General features: G+C 40.6%; 1 protein-coding gene across 3 annotated transcripts in view; it reads left to right on the top strand.

Annotated features, from left to right (window-relative positions):
• fto (FTO alpha-ketoglutarate dependent dioxygenase) overlaps positions 1-23,558 on the top strand; it is a 171,644-nt gene that overhangs the window by 36,702 nt on the left and 111,384 nt on the right. For 2 of the 3 annotated variants that reach the window (XM_047818270.1, XM_047818267.1), the window contains exons 4-7: positions 462-692; positions 2,634-2,713; positions 3,923-4,066; positions 9,406-9,525. In XM_047818270.1, the coding sequence (XP_047674226.1) occupies positions 462-692; positions 2,634-2,713; positions 3,923-4,066; positions 9,406-9,525 (575 nt within the window). The remainder of the gene's footprint in view (positions 1-461; positions 693-2,633; positions 2,714-3,922; positions 4,067-9,405; positions 9,526-23,558) is intronic. The other variant, XM_047818268.1, reaches the window with a different exon arrangement.

The raw sequence follows: 23,558 nt of genomic DNA on the forward strand, positions 1-23,558 counted from the left end.
GACCAGCAACGTTTTGGTGCTACTTAAGAACCACTTTTCCTGGTTCAGAGCCGGTGCTTTGGCGGTCGAAACAGAAAGAACTGGTTCTAAATTAGGCTCTGGCTCCGAACCAGCACTCAAACTGTCTCGGTGGAAAAGGGGAATATGTGACTTAATGGTCCAGTATGTACAGGGCCATTGTCATGCTGGAACAGTGTCTGAGCTTCTTAGCTCCCGTGAAGAGAAATCGTAACCGTACATCACGCAAAGACATTCTGTACAATTGTGTGTGCATCCAGTTTTGTAGAAACAGTTTGGGGAAGAACCACATATGAGTGTGATGGTCAGGAGTTTTATTACACTATTACAGTGACTGATATCATCCAGCAGGTTTTTGGTTTTGAATCGAAATCGGTTTCCTTTTATTGCATCACTGATTTTAATGCTTTCTTAGCCGAACGTGTGTATGCGTGTTTTGACAGCAGTAAAGCCAGCTGAGGAAAAAGAAGGACAGACATCAAACGAAGCAGACAAAGGGGACAAAGAAGGAGGGAGCCGGCAAGAAGTGGAGAAAGCAGGGGACGAGGGGACGAGTAAAGAGGAAGGAGCGAAAGAGAAGGCGTGCTGGCGTGTCGGGTTGAAGGTGGCCTGGGACATCCACACACCAGGGTTAGCCCTGCCACTGCAGTCCGGAGACTGCTATTACATGACAGGTACACACACACACACACACACACACACACACACACACACACACACACACACACACACACACACACACATGTACACACATCTTATGGGTTTGATCCATAACATGCATTTGTTTGTGTGTGTGAGAGAGAGAGTTAGGAATAGAGAGAGCGTGTGTAAGAGTAAGAGACAGGGAAAGAGAGAGAGAGAGAAAGAGAGAGAGAGATCTTGGTTCTAATGGTTCTAGCAGATGCTCTCACTTAAAACTCAAACTCATGCCACACACACACACGCACACACACACACACACACACACGCACACACACACACACACTCTCTGTCTTTATAGTCCATAGAGATACCTGATGACCTCAATAAGGACACTTTTTATGTCTGTCATTTGCTGTGTACGAGCATGACTAATCACAGTTGGCTAATATTTTTTCTTCTCTCTGTTGTACACCGACTCTCTGTCACACACCACACACACACACACACACACACACACACACACACACACACACACACACACACACACACATGCCTACACACACTTATTATTATCTCTACTTTGACATGTTCATCTCTTTAGAACCAAGTCTTTGTGTCCCACATGTGTAGATCGTTTAAAACGACTCCGGTAAGCAAACGGAGACTAAATGATCGCATGATTTATGATTTATGAGTTTGTTAACCTGTCCCATGTATAAATGATGTGGACGTAAACCGCTACGGGGCAGCGGGTTATTAATTACGCTCACCGCCACAATTTCAAAATGGCGTTTTAACACTGAGATTTCCCACCTCAGTCTATATGATGTAGAAAGAAATCCATCTCTCTAACTACAGCTCTGATCCGGAGTCGAGATTTACGGCTGTCAGGAAGCGCGAGACAGCGCTGACGCTTTGTCTTTAATTTCCCGAAACAGTATTTTGTCGCAGCCAGGCTCCTCGGCCTGCTAATGCCCGAGCCTCTGAGTGCAAATTGAATCACTTGTATTTGCACCAAATGGAATTTAGAGACTGGTTAAAGAAGGAGCAATGCGGTGGGGCAAGCACGAGCCTCAGCCTGTAATAAGATTTCCAGTTTCGAATGCTCCTGGGAGTGGACAGACGCTTTGACCCAATAGATTTAAAAGCCTGCTTCCTCGCACAGACAGGAGGCAAGCCTGATGACAAGAGAATAATGATAGATATTTATTACAGGAATTTGTTTCGCCTCATGATTCATTCAAAGCCTGTGAGAGGGCCCGGGTCGAGAGCGATCCCACGTTATTGGATATAAAGCGTCCTTAAAAGGATGTAATACTAGAGGGAGGAATAAGCGGCCAGGAAGGAAAAACACACGTTTTTTTTTGTTTGTTTGTTTTGTTTTTTTATCTTTACTTTTTTTCCATTGCTCTCATCCAAGCATGCAAAAGAAATCTTTTATTTTTAAATTTTCTGAATTTCTATTACTTTAAAGATGAGGGCACGGTGGCTTAGTGGTTATCACGTTTGCCTCACACCTCCAGGGTTGGGGGTTCGATTCCCACCTCCGCCTTGTGTGTGTGGAGTTTGCATGTTCTCCCTGTGCCTCGGGGGTTTCCTCCGGGTACTCCGGTTTCCTCCCCCGGTCCAAAGACATGCATGGTAGGTTGATTGGCATCTCTGGAAAATTGTCCATAGTGTGTGAGTGAATGAGAGTGTGTGTGTGTGTGCCCTGTGATGGGTTGGCACTCCGTCCAGGGTGTATCCTGCCTCGATGCCTGATGACGCCTGAGATAGGCACAGGCTCCCCGTGACCCGAGGTAGTTCGGATAAGCGGTAGAAAATGAATGAATGAATGAATGAATGAATATTACTTTAAAGATGTGTGGTTGTACTACAATATTTAATATCATTGGGTTAAAAATACTTCATAGAAGAGTAAAGAAACTGCATGACTGCGTTTAATGCCTGTGTTTGTGTTTGTGTTTGTGTAGATGATCTGAACAGGACACACCAGCATTGCGTACTAGCAGGAGACACGGCCAGATTCAGCTCGACACACAGAGTCGCACAGGTCAGACACAAATATCTGCCTGTCCTTAGCAGGTATTAACCAAAAGAACACCTTCATAACACGATAACCGTCTCTCAGGTTACACCTTAACGCTCCACGGAGTGCCAGAGACTGCTTTTACAGTGTAGACGTCTGTCTTCTGGACAGCTGCCACTAGCTTGTCAGGTATTGGCACTCTTAACAGAACAATTGAGAAAAAAATACATCAACATAATTAATATATGAAAGGAAGTGTTTTTATGACGGTAATGTCATAAATTAGATAGTTTAAATGTAATAATAATGCTTATATTTTTTTACATACACTATATGAAGTGATGAATTGATGAAGATAAATTTTGCAGACAGACAGAGACAGATAGAGTGCGAGACAGGTATATAGGCATATAGATAAATAAATACATTTGCATTTATTTATCTATTTATTTATTTGTTTTTCTTGCAGGAATGTTACATTTTAATTAATTAATTAATTAATATATTTCTTTCATTTATTTTTACCTTAAAAAAAAAGTAAAGTTCCTAAATTGTTCGGATATTACATTTTAATTAATAAACAAATGAATGAATTCATTTACTTTTTCATTTCCTTTTATTTTTTACATTAAAAAGTAGAGTTTTTAAAACAAAAATTAAATGTTCATTTTGAATTTTATTTATTTATTTTATTTTATTTTGCATTAAAATCTTAAAGTTTTTTAAATTGCTTGAATGTTAAATCTGAATCATGGTGAATAATATGTTGTATGCATTTTATTTCTTTCTTTGTTTGTTTGTTTGTTTGTTTGTTTGTTTGTTTGTTTATTAACATAAGTAGCCTCATATTTAATGAGGTTCAGCAAAAACGGCAATTTGTTTTTCATTTGAAATCTTCCCATTGTGTGATCCTTTAATTCATTTTGCTTCATTTATTTTAGAGTGAAAACTCTTCTAGTCATCCAATATTTTTGCCCATTTAATTAAAGGGTGCCAAAACATCTGAAGCCGACTGATTGCCTTGACACTAATACACTAGCTGGCTCAGTTTTTTTTTTTTTTTTTTTTTTTTTTTACCTTGGGAACAACTCACCACAAAAACACAACCACGGACACTCTGTATGACGGTTCTAAAGTTAATTACACATGAGTCTGAAAGAAAAACCTTGATTATAGGTATAAACAGAATGGGTGATGGATCTGTGTTTGTTATCAACTTTTTTCTCGAAACAGTGCGTAACAGGAACCTTGGAGTACATCCAGAAACGCTGCTCTGAAGCTCTGGAGAACTTGCACACAGATCCAGAGACTGGTGCAAAGAGTCTACGCTCGCTTCTCCTCACCACCATACAGCACATAGAGGACATCCATAATGAGGTGTGTGTGTGTGTGTGTGTGTGTGTGTGTGTGTGTGTAAAATCCAGTCTCTTACTTATACGAGTGCATTATATTCAAGCATACGTTCCCTTCCCGATGACTGATAAAACCTGCTCACCTTTCAACAGAGTATATGTGCAAATATACAGAAAATTCTCCAGAGATGTAAATGTTTTTATTTCTATTTCCATAGCTGAGGATTTTGAAATATAGGTTTAAAGTAACGTCTCTACATCTGGAGATGTAGATCTGATTTCTGGAGATTCCTTTACATTTAAATAAATTGCAGATTCATATGGTGGGAAAAAAAAACTCCTTGGGTTTTTATTTAGACCTCCAGAAGACTTAGAACTTGCAACTGAATTATTTTAAAGATTTAAGCAGAAAGATTTTTGTGTATGAATTGCGTTTAGGATGTCGAATTGAATGAATACGGGTTGAATTACAGATATACGGAAACACTTCCTTATTATTCAAATACTATTAAAAATACAAAATACAAAAAAAATCGAATTTTACATTTATTTTAAGAAGGAAAACGAAGGAATATATTATTTATTTATTTATTTATTTATTTATTTATTTATTTAACAAATTTTACTAAAATGAAATATTAGTGATATGATATATATAATAAAACCCCAGACAGACATAAATGATATATATTATATATTATTAACATATAATGATATATATTAAATGATATATATAATAAAACCCCAGACAGACATAATGAATTTTCAGACTCTGTACCTTGTTTGTCCTGCATTTATTTACTTTACTTTTTGTAATTTTAATTTATTTTTATTTTTTTTATTATTTTGTAAATCAGGCGACCCCTGGTTTGGGTATCAAGGGCATTAAGGTGTCCCATGGAGAAAGATCTTGACTTAAACTTTTGACATGGTGTGCTGGAAACAGACATTAATCTTTCTAGACTCCTTGGGTTCAAAATAAATGCTAGCTATCATTTCATAATTTAACAATTGTTGATTTTAATTGTTGACACAAATGTTATTGCAACCCAAATAACAGACCCGTCCCAGGCCTCGGGTTCTACTCTGCTTCTTCTTTATTCTTTTCTGGGCCTAGCATGCACATGTTCTCCTGATTTATCGAGACTCTTTGTATGAAGGTGCCCATGAGGATTATAGTAGAATGATGAATTCATGTCCTAAGTTATTTATTAGCACAGCCCTGTTTTCCAGTTGGACACGAGTGGTGTAGTTTGACATGTACGACCATGTCAGGAACAATAACACGACGGTGCCGGATATCTGAGTGGCCGTTTCCAATAAAACAAATTATGTTGAAGTGGGTTGGATTTCGTGCCGATGTTGATTCGGTGTCGATTTCTGGTGAAGATGGATGTCTGGGGTAAATAAGTAAGGATGCCAAATCACAGAACTCATATTGGTGTGTGATTAGTAGCAGGTTCAGTGCGACCATGACAATTACAATGCAAGGATATAAAGTTGGTGTGTGTGTATTTGTATATTATATCCAATTATATTTTTAGTGACTTGCAAAAGTATTTGCCCTCTAAGACTTTTCCCACGTATTATAATGTTAAAACATGGAAATAAAATTGTTTCTTTTTAGGGATTTTATTATGAACAATTATCTGAACAAAATCAACCATAACAATGAAATAGTGGAGAAACTCCTATTCTTTAATACAGTGATCCCTCGTTTATCGCGGTTAACGGGGACCGGAACCCATCGCGATAGGTGAAAATCTGCGAAGTAGGATTGGCTCTAAGTTTGACCTTTTCACTGTTGGTCATCATCTTCCTCTTCCTCTTGGGGTCACTAGAGGAATCTTTGGCAGAGGCACGGCGCTTAGGAGGCATCGTAAGGGCTTAACGAAAAGTTAATTTCGAACACAATACGCGAGACACAGTTGACAGAGTGGCGAGATACAACAAGGGAAGAAGCTGGGAGAGGATGCGATGATGCACAGCCAATCAGCTCAGATCTCGCGCAGATCTCGTTAACAACTATTTAAAAAATTGAATGTGTCGAATTTGGGATTGCATAAATATTCACGCCCGGGTTTCTGTGAGTGAATCCATATACAATTCAGCTGACTGATGATCTCAGTATAAATGGAAGACCCCAGAGTTTGCTGGAAAGCATACTGTACCTGAACAAAGAGCTTTATGAAGACCGCAGAGCTTTCCAAACAAATTTTGGACAAGGTTCTGGAGAAGTATCAGTCACAGGTTGTTGTAAAACTTTATATATCCCATTAGGGATGAATCGGAGAAGCCAGCAAGAGTTCTGCAGCTTGAAATGGAGAAACTGATCACAGGACAATGACCGGATGGACATTATACAGATGTGGAACATACGGCGGTGAACCGTATAAGATCCAGCTTGAAGTTTAGGACGTCAAAAAGCGTGTTAGTGATCCGGCAAATTTCAGCACCTTCAGAACACAGTGAAGCATGGTGGTGGAAGCATGATGCTGAGACTTGCTCTCAACTCTATTATACATGCATCTATCTGGCTGCATGCCAAAATGTCTGATACGGTGTATGGCTTAAATGCTTTGCAAATTCTGATAAGATAATTTGCATTTGCTAAGCTTGCGTCTACAAACCAGTCTCAATTGAAAAAAGACATAAAGAATGGTGTTGAAAGAGAAAGCCAGAGAGAAGAGAGATCCATCATCCACAATCTGTCCCTTTTTCACTGTCTACCTGCCTAAATGGCATTTACTCTCAGTATCTCTCCACGCCAGACGGCTCGGCTCGGCTCGAAATGCCAGCCGCTTGCTTTCTCTCTTTTTTTGCCCGCTGCGTGGCTGCGCCGCTGGAAACCGGCTTCCACGTTGGCTCAAAGCTGCCTGCTCAGCCTGTGTTCTCTCTGTAAAGGACAGGAGGACAATCAGAGCAGGAGGGAGGGACAGATACAAGGACGACAGCTAGCATTTGTAGCCTCCGGCTTCTGTAGGGCGCCTCCGGTAGAGCTAGCGGAGGTTCGAACTCCCTCAAAAAAGAGTAGCATTTCTTTGAAGAGGAGCCGGATCAAGGCGACCGGATACCGTAAAGCACTTGTAATCTGCGTGTATGAGAATGACGTCCGTTTCTGAAGCACTGTGATCTTTGCTTATCCTGATATAATGCGTATCTCAGGTGAACGTTTACGGATGTGGTCTGATAAGCTGCGCTCCTATCAAATCTCGAGATATCGTCTATTTAGGAATTCAAATCAAAAGTTTGATATCTTACAAAAATGAAATGCGAGAGATTTTTCTAAAAGAACGTGAAGAAATTCGTTCCCGTAGAACTGAGATTAGGTCGACGATCCCAGACGCTGAAACCGTCCGAGTATAAAAACCAGGAAGGTGTAAGTTGTTTGCGTGCATGTGCAAAAATTACACACGAAGACGCACGTCGCGAAATGTGTTAATCTGTACGTCTGAAAACAAAGCAGCATTTCAGTAGAATAAAAGCTACCATGTTGCTAGGTCTTTGTTCCTCGGTTTAAATTCCATTGTAGCTTGTCTGGCTGAGTGTGTTCTTGACATTCCACTGATAGAGCTGGAAATGTGTGTTTGTGTGGTGTGTGTTTATTTCAGAGCTTAGCTTTGTTGAGTGTTAGCAGGAGGCCATGTATAAGATGCTCACATTTACATATGAGGCAGTGTAAGACACACATACTTAGACACACACACGTACGCTTAGCAGGATTAAAAACATCTCTTCAAATGAGAGGAAATAAAAGAAACCTCCCAGAGGAAAGGTGACGAGGCTCCGTGGATCCCCAAAGGGAGAACGACGTGGGGAGAGAGAGAGTTGCTAGAGTGAGAGTGTGTCGGAGGTGTTTGTGTGCATGTCTGATAAACTGTTACTTTTCTCGCAGGTGACAGGAGGTAGAAGAAAAAAAAAACAAGAAACCCGACAACGAAGACAACAGAAAATGCAGATGTTCCACATCTGTGACAGTTTTGATTAGGGCTAAAGAGACCATGCTAAAGTAGCTTGAAAACAAGACAACAAAACAAAACCAAAACACATGTGACTGTCTGTGTACATTCAAGCAGTAAGAAAATCTACAACTCTGAAAGGTTTTGTGGGTTGTTCTTTTTGAGGAAGCCCTAAAAGGCACCCTGTCGAACCCGATCACAGTTCAGAGAGGAAGGGAATAAAGAGTATTTTAATGAATAGTTTAAAGATAAGGATTTAAAAGTTTTAAAAGGGACAGTCCTGACCTAACCAAAAACTAATCCTTCCCATAGCCCTGGCCAAAAACTACCCCGACCCATAGCCCTGACCAAAAAAGCCCCACTCCTAACCATGAAGTATAAACAATCCCTGCCTCTTACCCTGATCTAAAAACTAACCCTAAGCCTAACACTGACCAAAAATAACCCCCACCCTAACCCTGACTAAATACAAACCTCACCCACAACGCTGACCAAAAACTAATTCCTGCCCCAGCCCAAACTAACCCTTCCACTAACCTTAACCAAAAAGTTATCCCATCCATAATCATGACCTAAAACAAGCTCTGTCCCCTAACCCTTACCTAAAACAAGCTCTGTCCCCTAATCCTGACCTAAAACAAGCTTTGTCCCTAACCCTGACCTAAAACAAGCTCTGTCCCCTAACCCTTACCTAAAACAAGCTCTGTCCCTAATCATGACCTAAAACAAGCTCTGTCCCCTAACCCTTACCTAAAACAAGCTCTGTCCCCTAATCCTGACCTAAAACAAGCTTTGTCCCTAACCCTTACCTAAAACAAGCTCTGTCCCTAATCCTGACCTAAAACAAGCTTTGTCCCTAACCCTGACCTAAAACAAGCCTTGTCCCTAACCGAACAAGCTCTATCCCTAATTCTGACCTAAAACAAGCTTTGTCCCTAACCCAACAAGCACTGTCCCTAATTCTGACCTAAAACAAGCTTTGTCCCTAACCCAACAAGCACTGTCCCTAATTCTGACCTAAAACAAGCCTTGTCCCTAACCCAACAAGCTCTGTCCCTAATTCTGACCCAAAACAAGCTTTGTCCCTAACCCCCAACAAGCACTGTCCCTAATTCTGACCCAAAACAAACTTTGTCCCTAACCCAACAAGCTCTGTCCCTAATTCTGACCCAAAACAAGCTTTGTCCCTAACCCCCAACAAGCACTGTCCCTAATTCTGACCCAAAACAAACTTTGTCCCTAACACAACAAGCCCTTTCCCTAAATCTGACCTAAAACAAGCTTTGATCAAATTGTGTTTTGACTGATAAAACCTTTTCCTTTACGGGAAATTGTGAATTGCACAAACAGATTCATCTGTTTTTGTAGACGTGTGTGTGTAAATGTATTGTGTGCATTTTGTCAGGTGGAGTTTGAATGGCTGAGGCAGTATTGGTTCCAGGGCCGGCGTTATGCTCGTTTCTGCAGCTGGTGGAGTAAACCCATGGAGCGTCTGGAGACTGACTGGAAGCAGATGGAGAGGATGGTAAGACCACAGATAGAAAAGCTACACACTGATTAACACCAGATCAGACTTTAGGAACTTATGAGGTTTGTGCCTCTGAAATGACATGAATGGGAATTTTTCTGCTGAATCCATTTATACTTATCAGTAAATACATGTTATTTTTCTCTGTGTATAAATATGTGACACCATCGACTTAAAGCACACTGTGTTATCGCTTAATCTGTTTACAGTCGAGTTCAAAGGTCATCTGAATATTTTTAGATTTTGTATAATGGTCCTCGTTCACACCTTCAGGATTGCTATATTGTTCTTATTATAGTCTCTATCAAGGTTGTGGATTTATGTATTCTATCACCGGGCTTAAGGCAGGCTCTCTAAGGCAAGTTTGTAGTTTATGTCTGGCTCATTTTTGTGTCTTATGTCTTTAAATCTGAATTCTAACATGCGCTAACACACATAACCCTGAAGACGTAACGATTCCCATCTCCGTTGCTTACTTCGGGTCCGAAATACACCTGTTACACCTAACGGACCTAATTAGCTTCAGCGATATCACAATAATAACAGTCTAGTACATTTAAACCATCAAAAATGCTGCTATTGTGTTCGGCAGACATCTTTACGGCGTTCCTCTGGAGGAACAAATTGCAGACGTTTAATTGTAGCAGAAATTGGCTTTAACTTCTCTGGGTATGGATGGCTTTAAGTTCTAAAGTGAGTGGGAACCAACGGCAGCTCTGTGATGTTGACGCATTCACCGAAGGTCTTTAGGACTGTACTGCGTCCTACACCATTGTTTTTGCTTCTTTTATCGAGAATTTAACTGCAAGGTTTTTCGGCTTCTGTCCGGGATAGGATGATAATAATAATAATAATAATAATAATAATAATAATAATAATAATAATAATAATAAGTTCAAGTCAGGGAGATGTATTTAAACGAGTGAATTCCATTGTTATTGAATTTGCATGATTTACAGATAAAAGCTCAGCTGGTTGCCTATAGAGTGGTGGAGTATCGTTCTTTAAGACTGATCCATATGTGATATTCAGGAAATAACACCATGTGGACAGGAAACTCACAACATCTGAATCCTTATACTGCTTTCTGTAGTGAAGGTTTGAAGTCTCTGTGTGTGTGTGTGTGTGTGTGTGTGTGTGTGTGTTGCTTTCGTGTCGGTCCTGCCTTTGCACTCTTTGCTCACACTTTCACACTTTCAATATGGATCATAGATACCACTTTATAGCAGCAGTTAATCTGATTAAGTAGCACCGCGGTTCAAACGACATCAGTGTATTGTGTTACTTTAATTGACACAATCAAGGCAATTCGACATCCTACATTATAAACCCTCAATTAGTTGTCGTGTCATTTGTTATTTTTTTGCGCTATAATTTAATGCACCGCTTTGCAATATCGCTCCGTCAGACAATCTCTTTCGTCGGCAATGAGTTTTAACGAAGGAAGAAATATTAAACGTTAGATTTCTTAAGCGTGGAAGTTAAGTAGAGGTTATTTGAAAACCACACGAGTATGACATCTATTCCACAAATAAATCTAGTGAATTTTATTTTAGAATATTCTGTTTGCCTTGTGTGTGTGGAGTTTGCATGTTCTCCCCGTGCCTCGGGGGTTTCCTCCGGGTACTCCGGTTTCCTCCCCCTGGTCCAAAGACATGCATGGTAGGTTGATTGTCATCTCTGGAAAATTGTCCGTAGTGTGTGTGTGTGTGTGAGTGAATGAGAGTGTGTGTGTGTGTGCCCTGTGATGGGTTGGCATTCCGTCTAGGGTGTATCCTGCCTCGATGCCCGATGACGCCTGAGATAGGCACAGGCACCCCGTGACCCGAGGTAGTTCCTTCCTTCCTTCCTTCCTTCCTTCCTTCCTTCCTTCCTTCCTTCCTTCCTTCCTTCCTTCCTTCCTTCCTTCCTTCCTTCCTTCCTTCCTTCCTTCCTTCCTTCCTTCCTTCCTTCCTTCATTCATTCATTCATTCATTCATTCATTAGGAGCCTATACCAGGAACACTTATTGTGTAGTGAAGCAGAAATACCCTGGACATCGTGGATGGGATATTGGGCCATCACAGGGCACCACACACACACACACACACACACACACACACACACACACACACACACACACACACACACACACACACACACACTCGTCCACATGCCCACACACTTATTAACAATTTACATTCACCTTCTATTTACTGCCGTGTTTTTGGGAAGTGGAGAACTTGGACGAAACCTGCAGCAGAACATCTCTGTGTGTGTGTGTGAATCTCCATACAGACAGAACACTAACCCACAAACTCCGGACCGAACCGGAGAACCATACTGCTCTTTAGATTTCCAAATAGAGCTTCAAGTTGAAAGTTTCCTTATCGGACACTCACGTGATGCTGAAAGGCTGTCGGTCCTGGTCCTGATTAATAGCTATTGCACTGTACAGTTCTTTAGAATCTTCTGTATATTATACTATTAATACTATAATTGACATCAGATGTAACTTAAAATCTTATATATTAGTCCACAGTTACCGTTAACAGTATAGTCAAATGCGTATTGTTTAGACTTGTAGCCTAAATAATGAATGAAGGTTTTATTGAGGAATGAAATCATACTGAATGTCTCCAGGTTTGTGAGGGAATCTGGTCCGCTTTGTTTTTACGTCTGCTGTAAGTCTGTATGATGGAGAGAGCAAAGTCAGTAGGGGGCACTGTTGCATCACCATAATGCACAAATGGCCTCATTGCTCTCTCTGTCTCTCTCTGTCTCTCTCTCTCTTTGAGCAGTAATCACATCTAATGTGCTGCTGGGGCTAAGGAGAGGCACTTGGGCCAGCCATGCAGTACTGTGTGTGTGTGTGTGTGTGTGTGTGTGTGTGTGTGTGTGTGTGTGTGTGTGTGTGTACAGTATATATGTGTGTCTGGATTCTTGGTAGGATATAGAGGTGAGACAGACTGAGATGTAAAGAGAAGTGCAGCAGCTCGTTTTCCCTGTGTCCAGAAATGCAGGTTAAGAGCTACTGCTATACTCTGGATGCTCTCTCTCTCTCTCTCTTTCTTCCTTTCTCCCTTTCTCTCTCACACACAGACACACACACTGTATACGAGTGTATGGAGGAATCTGATGCTTCCTCTAGACACGCGTGTGAATCTTCCTTTCCTTGTCCATAGACAGTAGTGCTTCTTTTATATGTAACACAAATGAATAATATACTAGTTTTTATTATATATATATATATATATATATATATATATATATATGTGTGTGTGTGTGTGTGTGTGTGTGTGTGTGTGTGTGTGTGTGTGTGTGTGTGTGTGTGTGTGTATACATTTTATTTTCAGAGTTTTGCATCAGCGAATGCTATAACATTTGTAATACAGAGATAATTAAACTTTTTCTTGTTAGCTGCAATGATGTTCAGTGTAAAATATTGGAATATGAATTTCTTCTTCTTCTTCTTCTTCTTCTTCTTCTTCTTCTTCTTCTCATTTGATGAAATGAGTTGTTCCTTAACTTTTAACTCCATGTTTGTTTTTAGTATTTATTTGCCAGCTTTCAAAAGGAAAACTTTATTTATTTTATTTTTTTAAATGTTTTTATTATTATTATTATTATTATTATTATTATTATTATTATTATTATTATTATTATTATTATTTATTATTTCTTTTTTTCTGCCTTTGATTAATTAGTAATACCTTCTGCATTGCCGGGATTTTGGGACACATAACAGAGGGAGCAGAATTATTTATTATTATTTCTTCCATAGCACTTAACACTTTAGCTTACAGTGTACTCGCAAATAAAAAATAAGTCTAAATCCGTAACGCTTAACGTCCGACACTATACATACGGCGAGAGTTTGCGTTTGCAGGATTTATGTTTATTTATTCATTTCTAATAGACACTGATGACATTTTAAGAGTGACACTTTAAAAAAAATAAAATAAAAAAAATAAATAAAAAGGAGTGGCCCCTGTTTTTTATCCACAGATTTGGAGCAGGAACAGATAGGAGGGTCAGTGCAGCTTTGTATTTGAAAGTGAAGGGTGTCAGTGGTTACCCGTATTCCTGATAGTTTATTAGAAGCCTTTCTCTCCCGTGGGCTTTTCTCGCTTTTCTTCCTCCTGTCTTGTCTCTCGCACCCACTCGCTCCCTCGCTCTTCAATGTGTTGTGATGCAAATTCTCGACCCGTCTATTTGAATGACATCCTGATAAAGCGGATCTTTTCTCTCTTTCTCTTTCTCTCTCTCTCTCTCTCTCTCTCTCTCTCTCTCTCTCTGAAGTGTTGCTTTATGAATTGATATGCTGTTTAATATATATGTAGAGAAATCTATGAAAAAATATGAAGAGATGAATAAACAGAAAAGTGGGTAAAAAGGCAGATTAAATAGAGACACAGGGTCTGAGAAAAGATGTTCAGCTGTGTTCTGAGCAGCGCAGCCAAAGACCTGGAGATGCTATCAGGCCTCAGGTACCTGTGTGTGGTGTGTGGTGTGTGGGGTATGTGTGTGTGTGTGTGTGTGTGTGTGTGTGTGTGTGTGTGTGTGTGTGTGTATAAAGGACATTGGCAGTAGTTTCGTAGGGACACCTCGTCCCCGTACTGAGCGAGTCCTCAGCGGGCATACCTTCTCCCCGAGGACCCGCTATCATCCCTATCGTACATCACTGACATTTATTTAAAGCTCCAACAATGCGAAACTCTTCCCCTGCTTGACAGGCCACAGATAGTCAGCCTTATGCAGAATATTTTAAATACCGGCGTGGCATTTTTTATCTTCCCCTTTCTTCTGTGGGGTGCTGAAAGGAGGAGAGACAAGACTGTGAAATCAGACAGGCCTTTCTGGCTTTCTGTGTGTGCGTGTGTGTGTGTGTGTGTGTGCCTGTGTGTGCATGCCTGTGTGTCCGTGTGTGTGTGCGTGCGTGTGTGTGTGTGTGTGTGTTATGCTGATGAGATGCTTGGCAGAAATGTGATTGTTTTAGCTATGTTAAGCTACACGATCCAGGCCTAATTTCTGCATTTTGGCTTCGCTCATCACCACTTAAACCCGTGCTGAGATATTCTTCTCTCTCCATCACTCTCCTTCTGACGTCTTCTTTTTATCGGATGGAAGAAAATCAGTTGTATAACAATTCCAAAAAATTTTGTGAAGTTTTGGAAATTGAAGTGAAGTGAGTTGAATATCACAGAGCTTAACTGTTAAAGATATTACAATGCTTAAAGCACTTAAAAACACAAACAAGAATAAAAGAGAAAACGAATAAATAACAGAACATATAAATAACCAGTTATATGAATTACTGTAATAAGTATTACTCTAATTGTATTTATTTATTTATTTATTTATTTATTTATTATTTATTTATTTATTTATTTATTTATTTATTTATTTATGTTTTTTGTTAATTTGTTTGACAAATAAATAAATAAATATTTTAGCACCTATTACACTCATTCAAATGACTGTGTTTGTTTATTTGTTTGATTACTAACTAACTAACTTACTAATTAACTAAATACTTGAGCACTTCCTATTACATTAATGCAAATGATTGTTTATTTATTTGCTTGTTTGTTGTTTTTTGTTTCAGTTAAACAGACAAACAAACAAACACACAAACAAATAAATAAATAAAAAGGAAATAAATAAAAAACGAAATAAATAAAAAAACGAAATAAGTACTTGAGCACTTTATTACACTTCCGCTCAAATGATTGTTTTTGTTTATTCTTATTTTTGTTTTTTTTTTGTTATTATTTGCTAAGTTCATATTTAGCATTTTACATACACACACATTTAACATCGTTGCTATTTTTTCATCAATCTATAACCATAACATTGCAAACTGTTTGACGTAAATGTAAAAGCTTGTAATCCTGTTCGTTAAAGCTTTCATCACGGAGTTTCATCATGGAGAATTTTCCCTTCACGCAAGCGGCTCGGAGACTTGTCGTAGGTTTTTTTTTATAAAGGGTCGACATGAAACTTTAAACGATCCTCTGAAAGGAAAGGAACAATCTGAAGTAACATCTCATGTACTGCGTGGAACCTTGTTAAGGTCGTGGCTCAAATACAAATGAATGGTTTCAATAATAATTCAGCATTCTGGTTTTAGAGTATCAGGAATATTTGATCATGAATGGAATGATGGAGGGATGCTTTCTTTTTAGCAGAGGCTGTATTCCTACTGTAGATCTTTTTGTTTTTGTGTGTGTGTGTGTGTGTGTGTGTGTTTGTGTGTGTGTGTGTGTGTGGACAGTAACTGGACAGTCTTTTAGCAAAGAGAAGACAATTCAAGAGGTCGCCATCGATACCTGATTAGGTTATTGACCTACCTGTGTGACTGTTTGTGTGTGTGTGTGTGTGTGTGTGTGAGAGAGAGAGAGAGAGAGAGAGAGAGAGAGAGAGAGAGAGAGAGGAGGCTGGCAGACAGAGGAACAGAGCAAGAGACAGGGGTAGAAACAGGCAGAGAAGGAGGGAGAGGGTCAATGTAAATGTTATTGCAGTGTGAGCTCATTTGATCAAAGCCTCTGAAAGGTTAAGTGAATCCAATCTGGTTTAGTGTGTCTGAGAGGAGGCTGTGTGTGTGTGTGTGTGTGTGTGTGTGTGTGTGTGTGTGTGTGTGTGTGTGTGTGTGTGTGTGTTTGCTCATGGGGGGTGGGGGTGGGAGCGAGGTGAACAGAGAAGGGATTATCATATTGCCAATGAAATAGCGGCTCTGGTGTGGAGCGCCTCTCTCCCTCTCTAATGCATTTAGACAGCAATTGGCCTTAATAACCTTTATTGACTTCAGCAGGTCAGAGCCAAGGATCTAATTATTAAAGTGTATCAATTTCATCGGAGTTTAGTGCTCCGGCGTTCATATAATTATTTTAAGGTCGACCGAGGCAATTAATCTCCATTCACTTATTTGATGGCTTTGTAAAACATTAGGAATGTTGCGTTTCTGCGGTGAATATTCATCATGAAAACACAATTTTTATACATAGCTTTTACTTCCACACAACATCGGGCGATTCTGACGAGTTTGTGACGCACGCCGTTCACAGTCTACCGGCTCTCAGTAACTAGTCATAGGGGTGCTCTGAATTCTTCCACAAGTTACTGTGCGGTTTTATAGTTTCTTCATAGTTTATTTATATAGGTGTGTGTGTGTGTGTGTGTGTGTGTGTGTGTGTGTGTGTGTGTGAGTGTGAAATTAAAGGTAAGCAAAGTATTAGGGACGAACCGAAAGAGAATAAACACAAGACATAATAATAGACTGTAGGTTTTTGCCTTCTTCCTTTATTCCTTCCTTCCTTCCTTCCTTCCTTCTTACCTTCCTTCCTTCCTTCTTACCTTCCTTCTTTCCTTCTTACCTTCCTTTTTTCCTTCCTTCCTTCCTTCCTCTCTCCCTTCCTAACCGTCCTTCCTTCCTTCCTTCCTTCCTTCCTTCCTTCCATAATTCCTTCCTTCGTTTGTTCTTTCATACCTTCCTCCCTCCCTCCCTTCCTAACCGTCCTTCCTTCCTTCCTTCCTTCCTTCCTTCCTTCCTTCCTTCCTTCCTTCCATCTTTCCTCCCTTTCCAAATCATCCTTCACCAAATCACCCTTCCTTTTTTCCCTTCCCTCCTTCTTTCTTATCTTCCTCCAGTCTTTCTTTCCATCCTCCTTTGCTAACCTCCCTTTTTTCTTCCTTTCTTCCCTCCTTCCTCCCTAACCTTCCTTCCTTCCATTTTCCATAATTTATCAATTTGGTCATTCACTCATTCAATCCTTCCTTCTGCCTTCCCTTAATATCTTTCCTTACTCCCTAAACATACTTCCTTCCTAACCATTCTTTCCCCTTCCTTCCTTCCTTCCTTCCTTCCTTTCTTCCCTCCTTCCTTCCTTCCCTGTTACAGTAACATTAATATACCAGGATATATAATATACCACCATAATATACCTTTTTTTAAAAGAAATCCTAATTCTAAAACTTAATAAGAGGAAAAAGAACAACTGATGGTCTCTCTCTCTCTCTCTCTCCCTCCTACCTTCCTGAGCAGTGTGAATTGATTGTTTAACAGGCATTTAATTCTAAGAATGGGGAAAAAAGGAAGTGTTATTATACTGTTATAATGAGAGCACTGATATGGGCCGATAATGCATTTTACATTATGGGGCACCTCATACAGAAGAATGGGACAGAAAAGAAAGAAGAAAGCAGAATGGATATGTGTGTGTGTGTGTGTGTGTGTGTGTGTGTGTGTGTGTGTGTGTGTGTGTGTGTGTGTGTGTGTGTGTGTGCTTGCGTGTGGTGTGTGCAGTATAATATGTGGCTAAAAGTTATTCGCCATTCCCTTTGAAGTGTGCATTGAACAGGGTAAGCTGAATTTCAGCCAGGCCTGATAGTGTTCAGGGTAAACACTTAAAACCCTTTAGAGAATTTCACGCCCTGATTCGCCAATAGCAGTGTTTTTGTGCTGCACTGTAAGTACTCTGTGTGTGTGTGTGTGTGTGTGTGTGTGTGTGTGTGTGTGTGTGTGTGTGTGTGTGTGTGTGTGTGTGTGTGTGTGTTTTAACTGGAAGTTAAAGTGTAGCTGTAAGGTGTAGCTGTAAGCTTTGTACCTGCACACAGAGGAACTGGTTAGTCATAGGGAGTGTGTGTGTGTGTGTGTGTGTGTGTGTGTGTGTGTGTCTTTGTGGGTATTTGTGGACAATATCTACAGCATCAGAGGAAGACCTGATGAATATTCAATGCTCCTTTAATGCTTTTGGAACCTCCTGGAAAGCCTGTGAAACACACACACACACACACACACACACACACACACACACACACACACACACACACACACACACACACACACACAGTGAATTCTTGATATGTTAGATATTTATTACAAGTATCTCTATACAAAGTGAATAATTTCAAAAGAAGAAGAAATTGATGGAGAGAAGAAAGGCAGAAGGCAGGAGAATGTAGCTGGAGAATGTAATTGGCTATAGAGAGGTTTCCATATCGATGGTTTCTGGGGATTTCTTGTTTGATGTTGTAGACTGTGGTCTTACCTTTTCTGCCTTCGATGAAGTTTTTTGTTTTTTTTCTAGGACACAATTGAACATATTATATCATCTGCATTATCAGCCCTTACCACATAGAAAGTGATGAGGTCGGTCACCTCAGTTTATTTAGATGGTTAGACGGTTGTGTAACTGAAGTTCTTCCATCTGTGGGTCTCTGAGATAATTGGGTAGAGATAACACAGATGGCTCAGCAGGAATTACAGATCAGGCTGATAAATCTGTCTCTCTATCTGTCTTGCAGGAACCGTTCTTAACCTCTAATTCTTGCTAGTTTTGCTCATGCTAACACTAAAATGACATCAGATATTGTCTTCACTTATGTGATTCTTGCTTTGGGAAACGATACGTGACTTCATTCAAACTACAGGTTGCTTTTTCTAGTCTAGTATTTTTAATTTAATCCTATTTTCTATGAAGTGGTTTGGTACATTAACGGAATCACGATGGATTCTAAACAAAAGAGAGACGACCGTCCACCTTACCAATCAAACACCAACACTACCACCCACCTGCCAAACACCAACAGTACCACCCACCTGCCAAACACCAACACTACCACCCACCTGCCAAACACCAACAGTACCACCCACCTGCCAAACACCAACAGTACCACCCACCTGCCAAACACCAACACTACCACCCACCTGCCAAACACCAACAGTACCACCCACCTGCCAAACACCAACACTACCACCCACCTGCCAAACACCAACACTACCACCCACCTGCCAAACACCAACAGCACCACCCACCTGCCAAACACCAACACTACCACCCACCTGCCAAACACCAACACTACCACCCACCTGCAACACCAACACTACCACCCACCTGCCAAACACCAACACTACCACCCACCTGCCAAATACCAACACTACCCAACCACTCACTAACCAACCAAATTGACCAATCTACAGTCCTACAAATCAACTAAACTGCCTCCAAATAACCAACTATACCAGTCACCATCTCTAATATCCAGTCAGACATTCAAAGAGCAATACTACTATCCATCTGCCCTACCAACCAGCCAGTCAGCTAACAGAAGCCTTTATGATCGCCACATATACATTACAGCACAGTGGAATTCTTTTCTTCACATACTCCAACTGAGGAGGTTGGGGTCAGAGTGCAGGGGCAGCTATGATACAGCAGGGAGGGTTGAGGGCCTTGCTCAAGGGCCCAGAAGTGGCAGCTTGGCTGTGCTGGGCCTTGAACCCAGATCCTCCGATCAACAACCCAGAGCCTTAACCAGTTGAGCCACCACTGCCCCTCAAATCAAACCAACCAGCAGTCAGCAAACCAAACAACCACCGAACCGTCATCCAACCTACCAACCAACTAATCTGTGTACAAACTGACCATCTTTCCAAACTCTAACCCCATCATCTATCCAAACACCCCATTTAGTATTTTTAAATCATTTTTTTGGATCTATTTTTTTTTTTTTTTTTTTTTTAATTGGTCATGACTTACCCTCCAAAACATTTGCATAAATTTAAACCCATAGTTTTCTTTTCCATGAAAACAGAAATACCGTGACTATATTCTGTCTGTATAATTTAAGATTGTACAGAGATCATGTATTTTTGTTTGGAAATTCATATCTTGATTCAGGCAGGAATTTCAAATAGTCTAGAGTCGTGTGCCAGCGGTCTGACTCGCAGGGCTAATTTGGTCTGACCAGGAAAGTGCATGGGTTTTTGACTGGGTCAGGATGCCTGCAGCAAAAGACAAGCAGTGTGCTGGTAAACAGACTGACAAATCCAAGACAACAAGCAGACCTGAAACTTAACAAGTCCGTACGTTAGGTTTCAAATGCTTTAATCCACATGCGTTGTATCTGGTTTCGTAAGTAAGGTTGATAATATTGTAGTATATCAGTAATAACTCCTGATTTCAGGTTTGCAGCTTTGTTGCTTATTGATTAAAGGTGAGGTGCACGATGATTGAAAGCCAATGTTGACATTTGAAATCACCTAAACAAACACGCCCCTAACCGAAATGGGTGTCACCCCTGTTTTAATAGCTCCGCCCCACAAATACATACGCAACCCAGGCAACTATTACGGCGGAACCTGCTGGGACGGCTGGCGGAGGGGATATTTTTATCAATGAATGAACTCGATGAGTAATACTATAGTAATACAAATGTGTTTTTATAGTACCGTGTGTCGTACCGTGAAAGGTTTAGCTCCGTTTCACGCGGAAGACGACGTTCAACACCTAGCACCCGAGTCAGAGGTAACGGCAGGTCTCCGTCGTGTCAATGTCTCAATCGCTTTCTGCTAATGTCAGACATGCGCACTGAACACTCTCTCCGCCGCATATCGACAAGACACGCCCCTTTCTGTTAATCGGCTACACGTTTGTTTTGCTAGTCGGCCCGCCTCTGAAGCATTTTTCAAACAGAGTGGACCCCACCTTTAATTATTTTTTTATCCCAGTTTCCTCCTCATGATCCACGTCTCACCTTACAACACCATGAGGCCATGAGGGCTTTTTAATGACTCGATGAAACATGTAGTTTCCTCTTTCAAAAGGATTCATGATGAAGCCAAACAACTGAGAACAGAGAACTTTTCTGTGCCACTTTGCACGAAGTACCACATCAATTGAGGACGAGGTTCCCTTTTGTGTCCGGTTTCTCTCAATGTTTATTCTTTTTCTATCTAAGGGAGTTTTTCCTCGTCACAGTCCCCTCGGTCACCTCAGACTTGTTCGTTAGGGATAAATACAAACACATTTAAAACTCAATAGGAGTCTAATATTGACTAACCCTAACCCTAACTTTTGTATTATATGAAACTTTTTATAGTAAACATTTCTATTAGGTTTATATTACAGTATGTTAACCTACGTTGAGACAAAGTCCGTTGATAAAAATGCTGTACGAATAAAATTGGATTGAATTCATTTGAAAACGAAGTGCTTTACTCTGAACGTTGGAACCGTGCGGACTTGCTAATGCGCGTAAGCTCCTGCTGTTCGATACTTGTTCTTGCCGCAGCCATCGCCCAGGAAGACGTAAGAAAAGGATGGAAAGGCACCAAAACACGACACTCAAAAGCACTCCACGCAGCACGGCCTCCAGTCTCCTCACCTCCCGGTGGTGAGGTCTGAGCTGAGCCAGGTTTCATTTTCCTTTGAGCGGCTGGCCGACACTAACCGTATTCTATCACGTCTGTTTTTCCTGAATATCACTTTGCAGCCACCGTAGAAGAAACTTTAACATAATGAAAATACCTGAGGGTTTGGACTTCTTTACAGGGTTAAGCGTTACTTCAGGCAACCTAAACCAAGCTGGACAGCCAAACACGAAAAAGGGAAAGATTTTGGCCTTCGTCCTGCAGCCAAAGAGCTTTTGCTGCCAAGAAAGTCAGTAAGATTCTTATCTATGGATTCAACTCATCATCCAGATCCAGGAATAGATGGAAATGTTATGTACGTATGCAAGTTGGTGAAAAAAGGACCAGGAAGGATTGTGTTGTATGTGACACAATGTGACACAATGTCTCATAAATCATATGCTGATGCTTTGTGTGTGTGTGTGTGTTTGTGTGTGTGTGTGTGTGTGTGTGTGTGTTTTACGTTTTCGACAACATCGATGACTACGATGAAAAAATGGTTTAGTCATATATAAACCGCTAAAAAACCCATCTCCTGTGCGATCGATGTCTCTATTTATTCTTCCCGCCGTTTTTTTTTTCCCAGCCAGGAATTTAAAAAAAAAAAAAAAAGGCAACAAGAAGACAACAGCGATTTTAGCTTCTGCCTCATTTAGCGCAAGGGAAAGCATACGAACAGCTGTCGGAAAAACCTTGGAGGGGCCTTAACCCGACTCACACGATACTTTCAAACGCTCGCCTCCATTGTCTCAGCCTTCTCTCCTCTTCAAACATGCTGCTGTGATGTTGCAGACACATTTTTCTAATGTTTTACACTTCATATAATCCCTTCTGTGGCACGTTGGTGTTGGGGGCGTGCGGGGATTGATGGCTCTCAGAGTGCTCATGAGGTCAATTTGGCTGAAAGGGCAAGCACTCAATCACTGTGTGTGTGTGTGTTGGGAGGGGGTCACAGGACACACACTCATACACACGCAAACAACCCGATCTTAAATGCACTTCTCATTATCGAACTCGTTCCTGTAAACCAGCCATATGTACGCAAAGTGTTATTGACATCTTAATGGTGTTTATATCGTGAACGTCATTCTACCTTTCCACCCCAAAAAGCACACACAATTACACAGTATCATGCTACCAGAGGCTGAAAAGGTGTCTCCAACATTTCCTGTATTTATTGTAGGATTTCCAATGGCTTGAGTCTTGCTTTACACACTTATATACAATCACACAGGTCTGATCTTGCTGGAACCAATTCTGGCACCGGCGTCTCACTTCCTGAACGTTTCTGTGATGGAGTCGGAGCGATCTGTGAGCCGATTATATCTGTTCACCGCTGCCGGGATCGTGGTGTCACTACAGTAGAACAGATCATTTAAAGTAGCGGGCAAGGAAAAAAAAAAAAAAGGAAGACGAAGCGCCGACCGAGTCTGGCTCGGAGTCGGCCGGGGCGTCTGCGTTTTGTCAGTGATGGAGGCTGAAAAGTGCGTTTAACGGAGTTAATTAAAAGTAAAGCAAGAGGCCATTTTAAGTGGTGAGGTTTGCTTCGTCGAGTCTTTGTGGAGAGTAAATACTGAATTTGTTTACCTTCTTTTTTGTCTGGGTGATAATTGAACTGAATGGAAGTCGATTGGCTACACTTAAGTTCAATTCTATGGTATTTCTATACTGTAGTGCGTTTAATGGACACTGTCTCGAATCAGTTCACAGAGATCACTTTAAGTTTATTTATGTTTATCTCGTATGAGCAAGCCTGATGCAACAGTGGCAAGGAAAAAACTACCTGAGACGATATGAGGAAGAAACCTTGAGAGGAACCAGGCTCAAAAGGGAATAAAAACTTTATTCATTCATTCAT

Source organism: Tachysurus fulvidraco, chromosome 1 (assembly GCF_022655615.1).
Source record: "Tachysurus fulvidraco isolate hzauxx_2018 chromosome 1, HZAU_PFXX_2.0, whole genome shotgun sequence".
Classification (NCBI taxonomy): domain Eukaryota; kingdom Metazoa; phylum Chordata; class Actinopteri; order Siluriformes; family Bagridae; genus Tachysurus; species Tachysurus fulvidraco.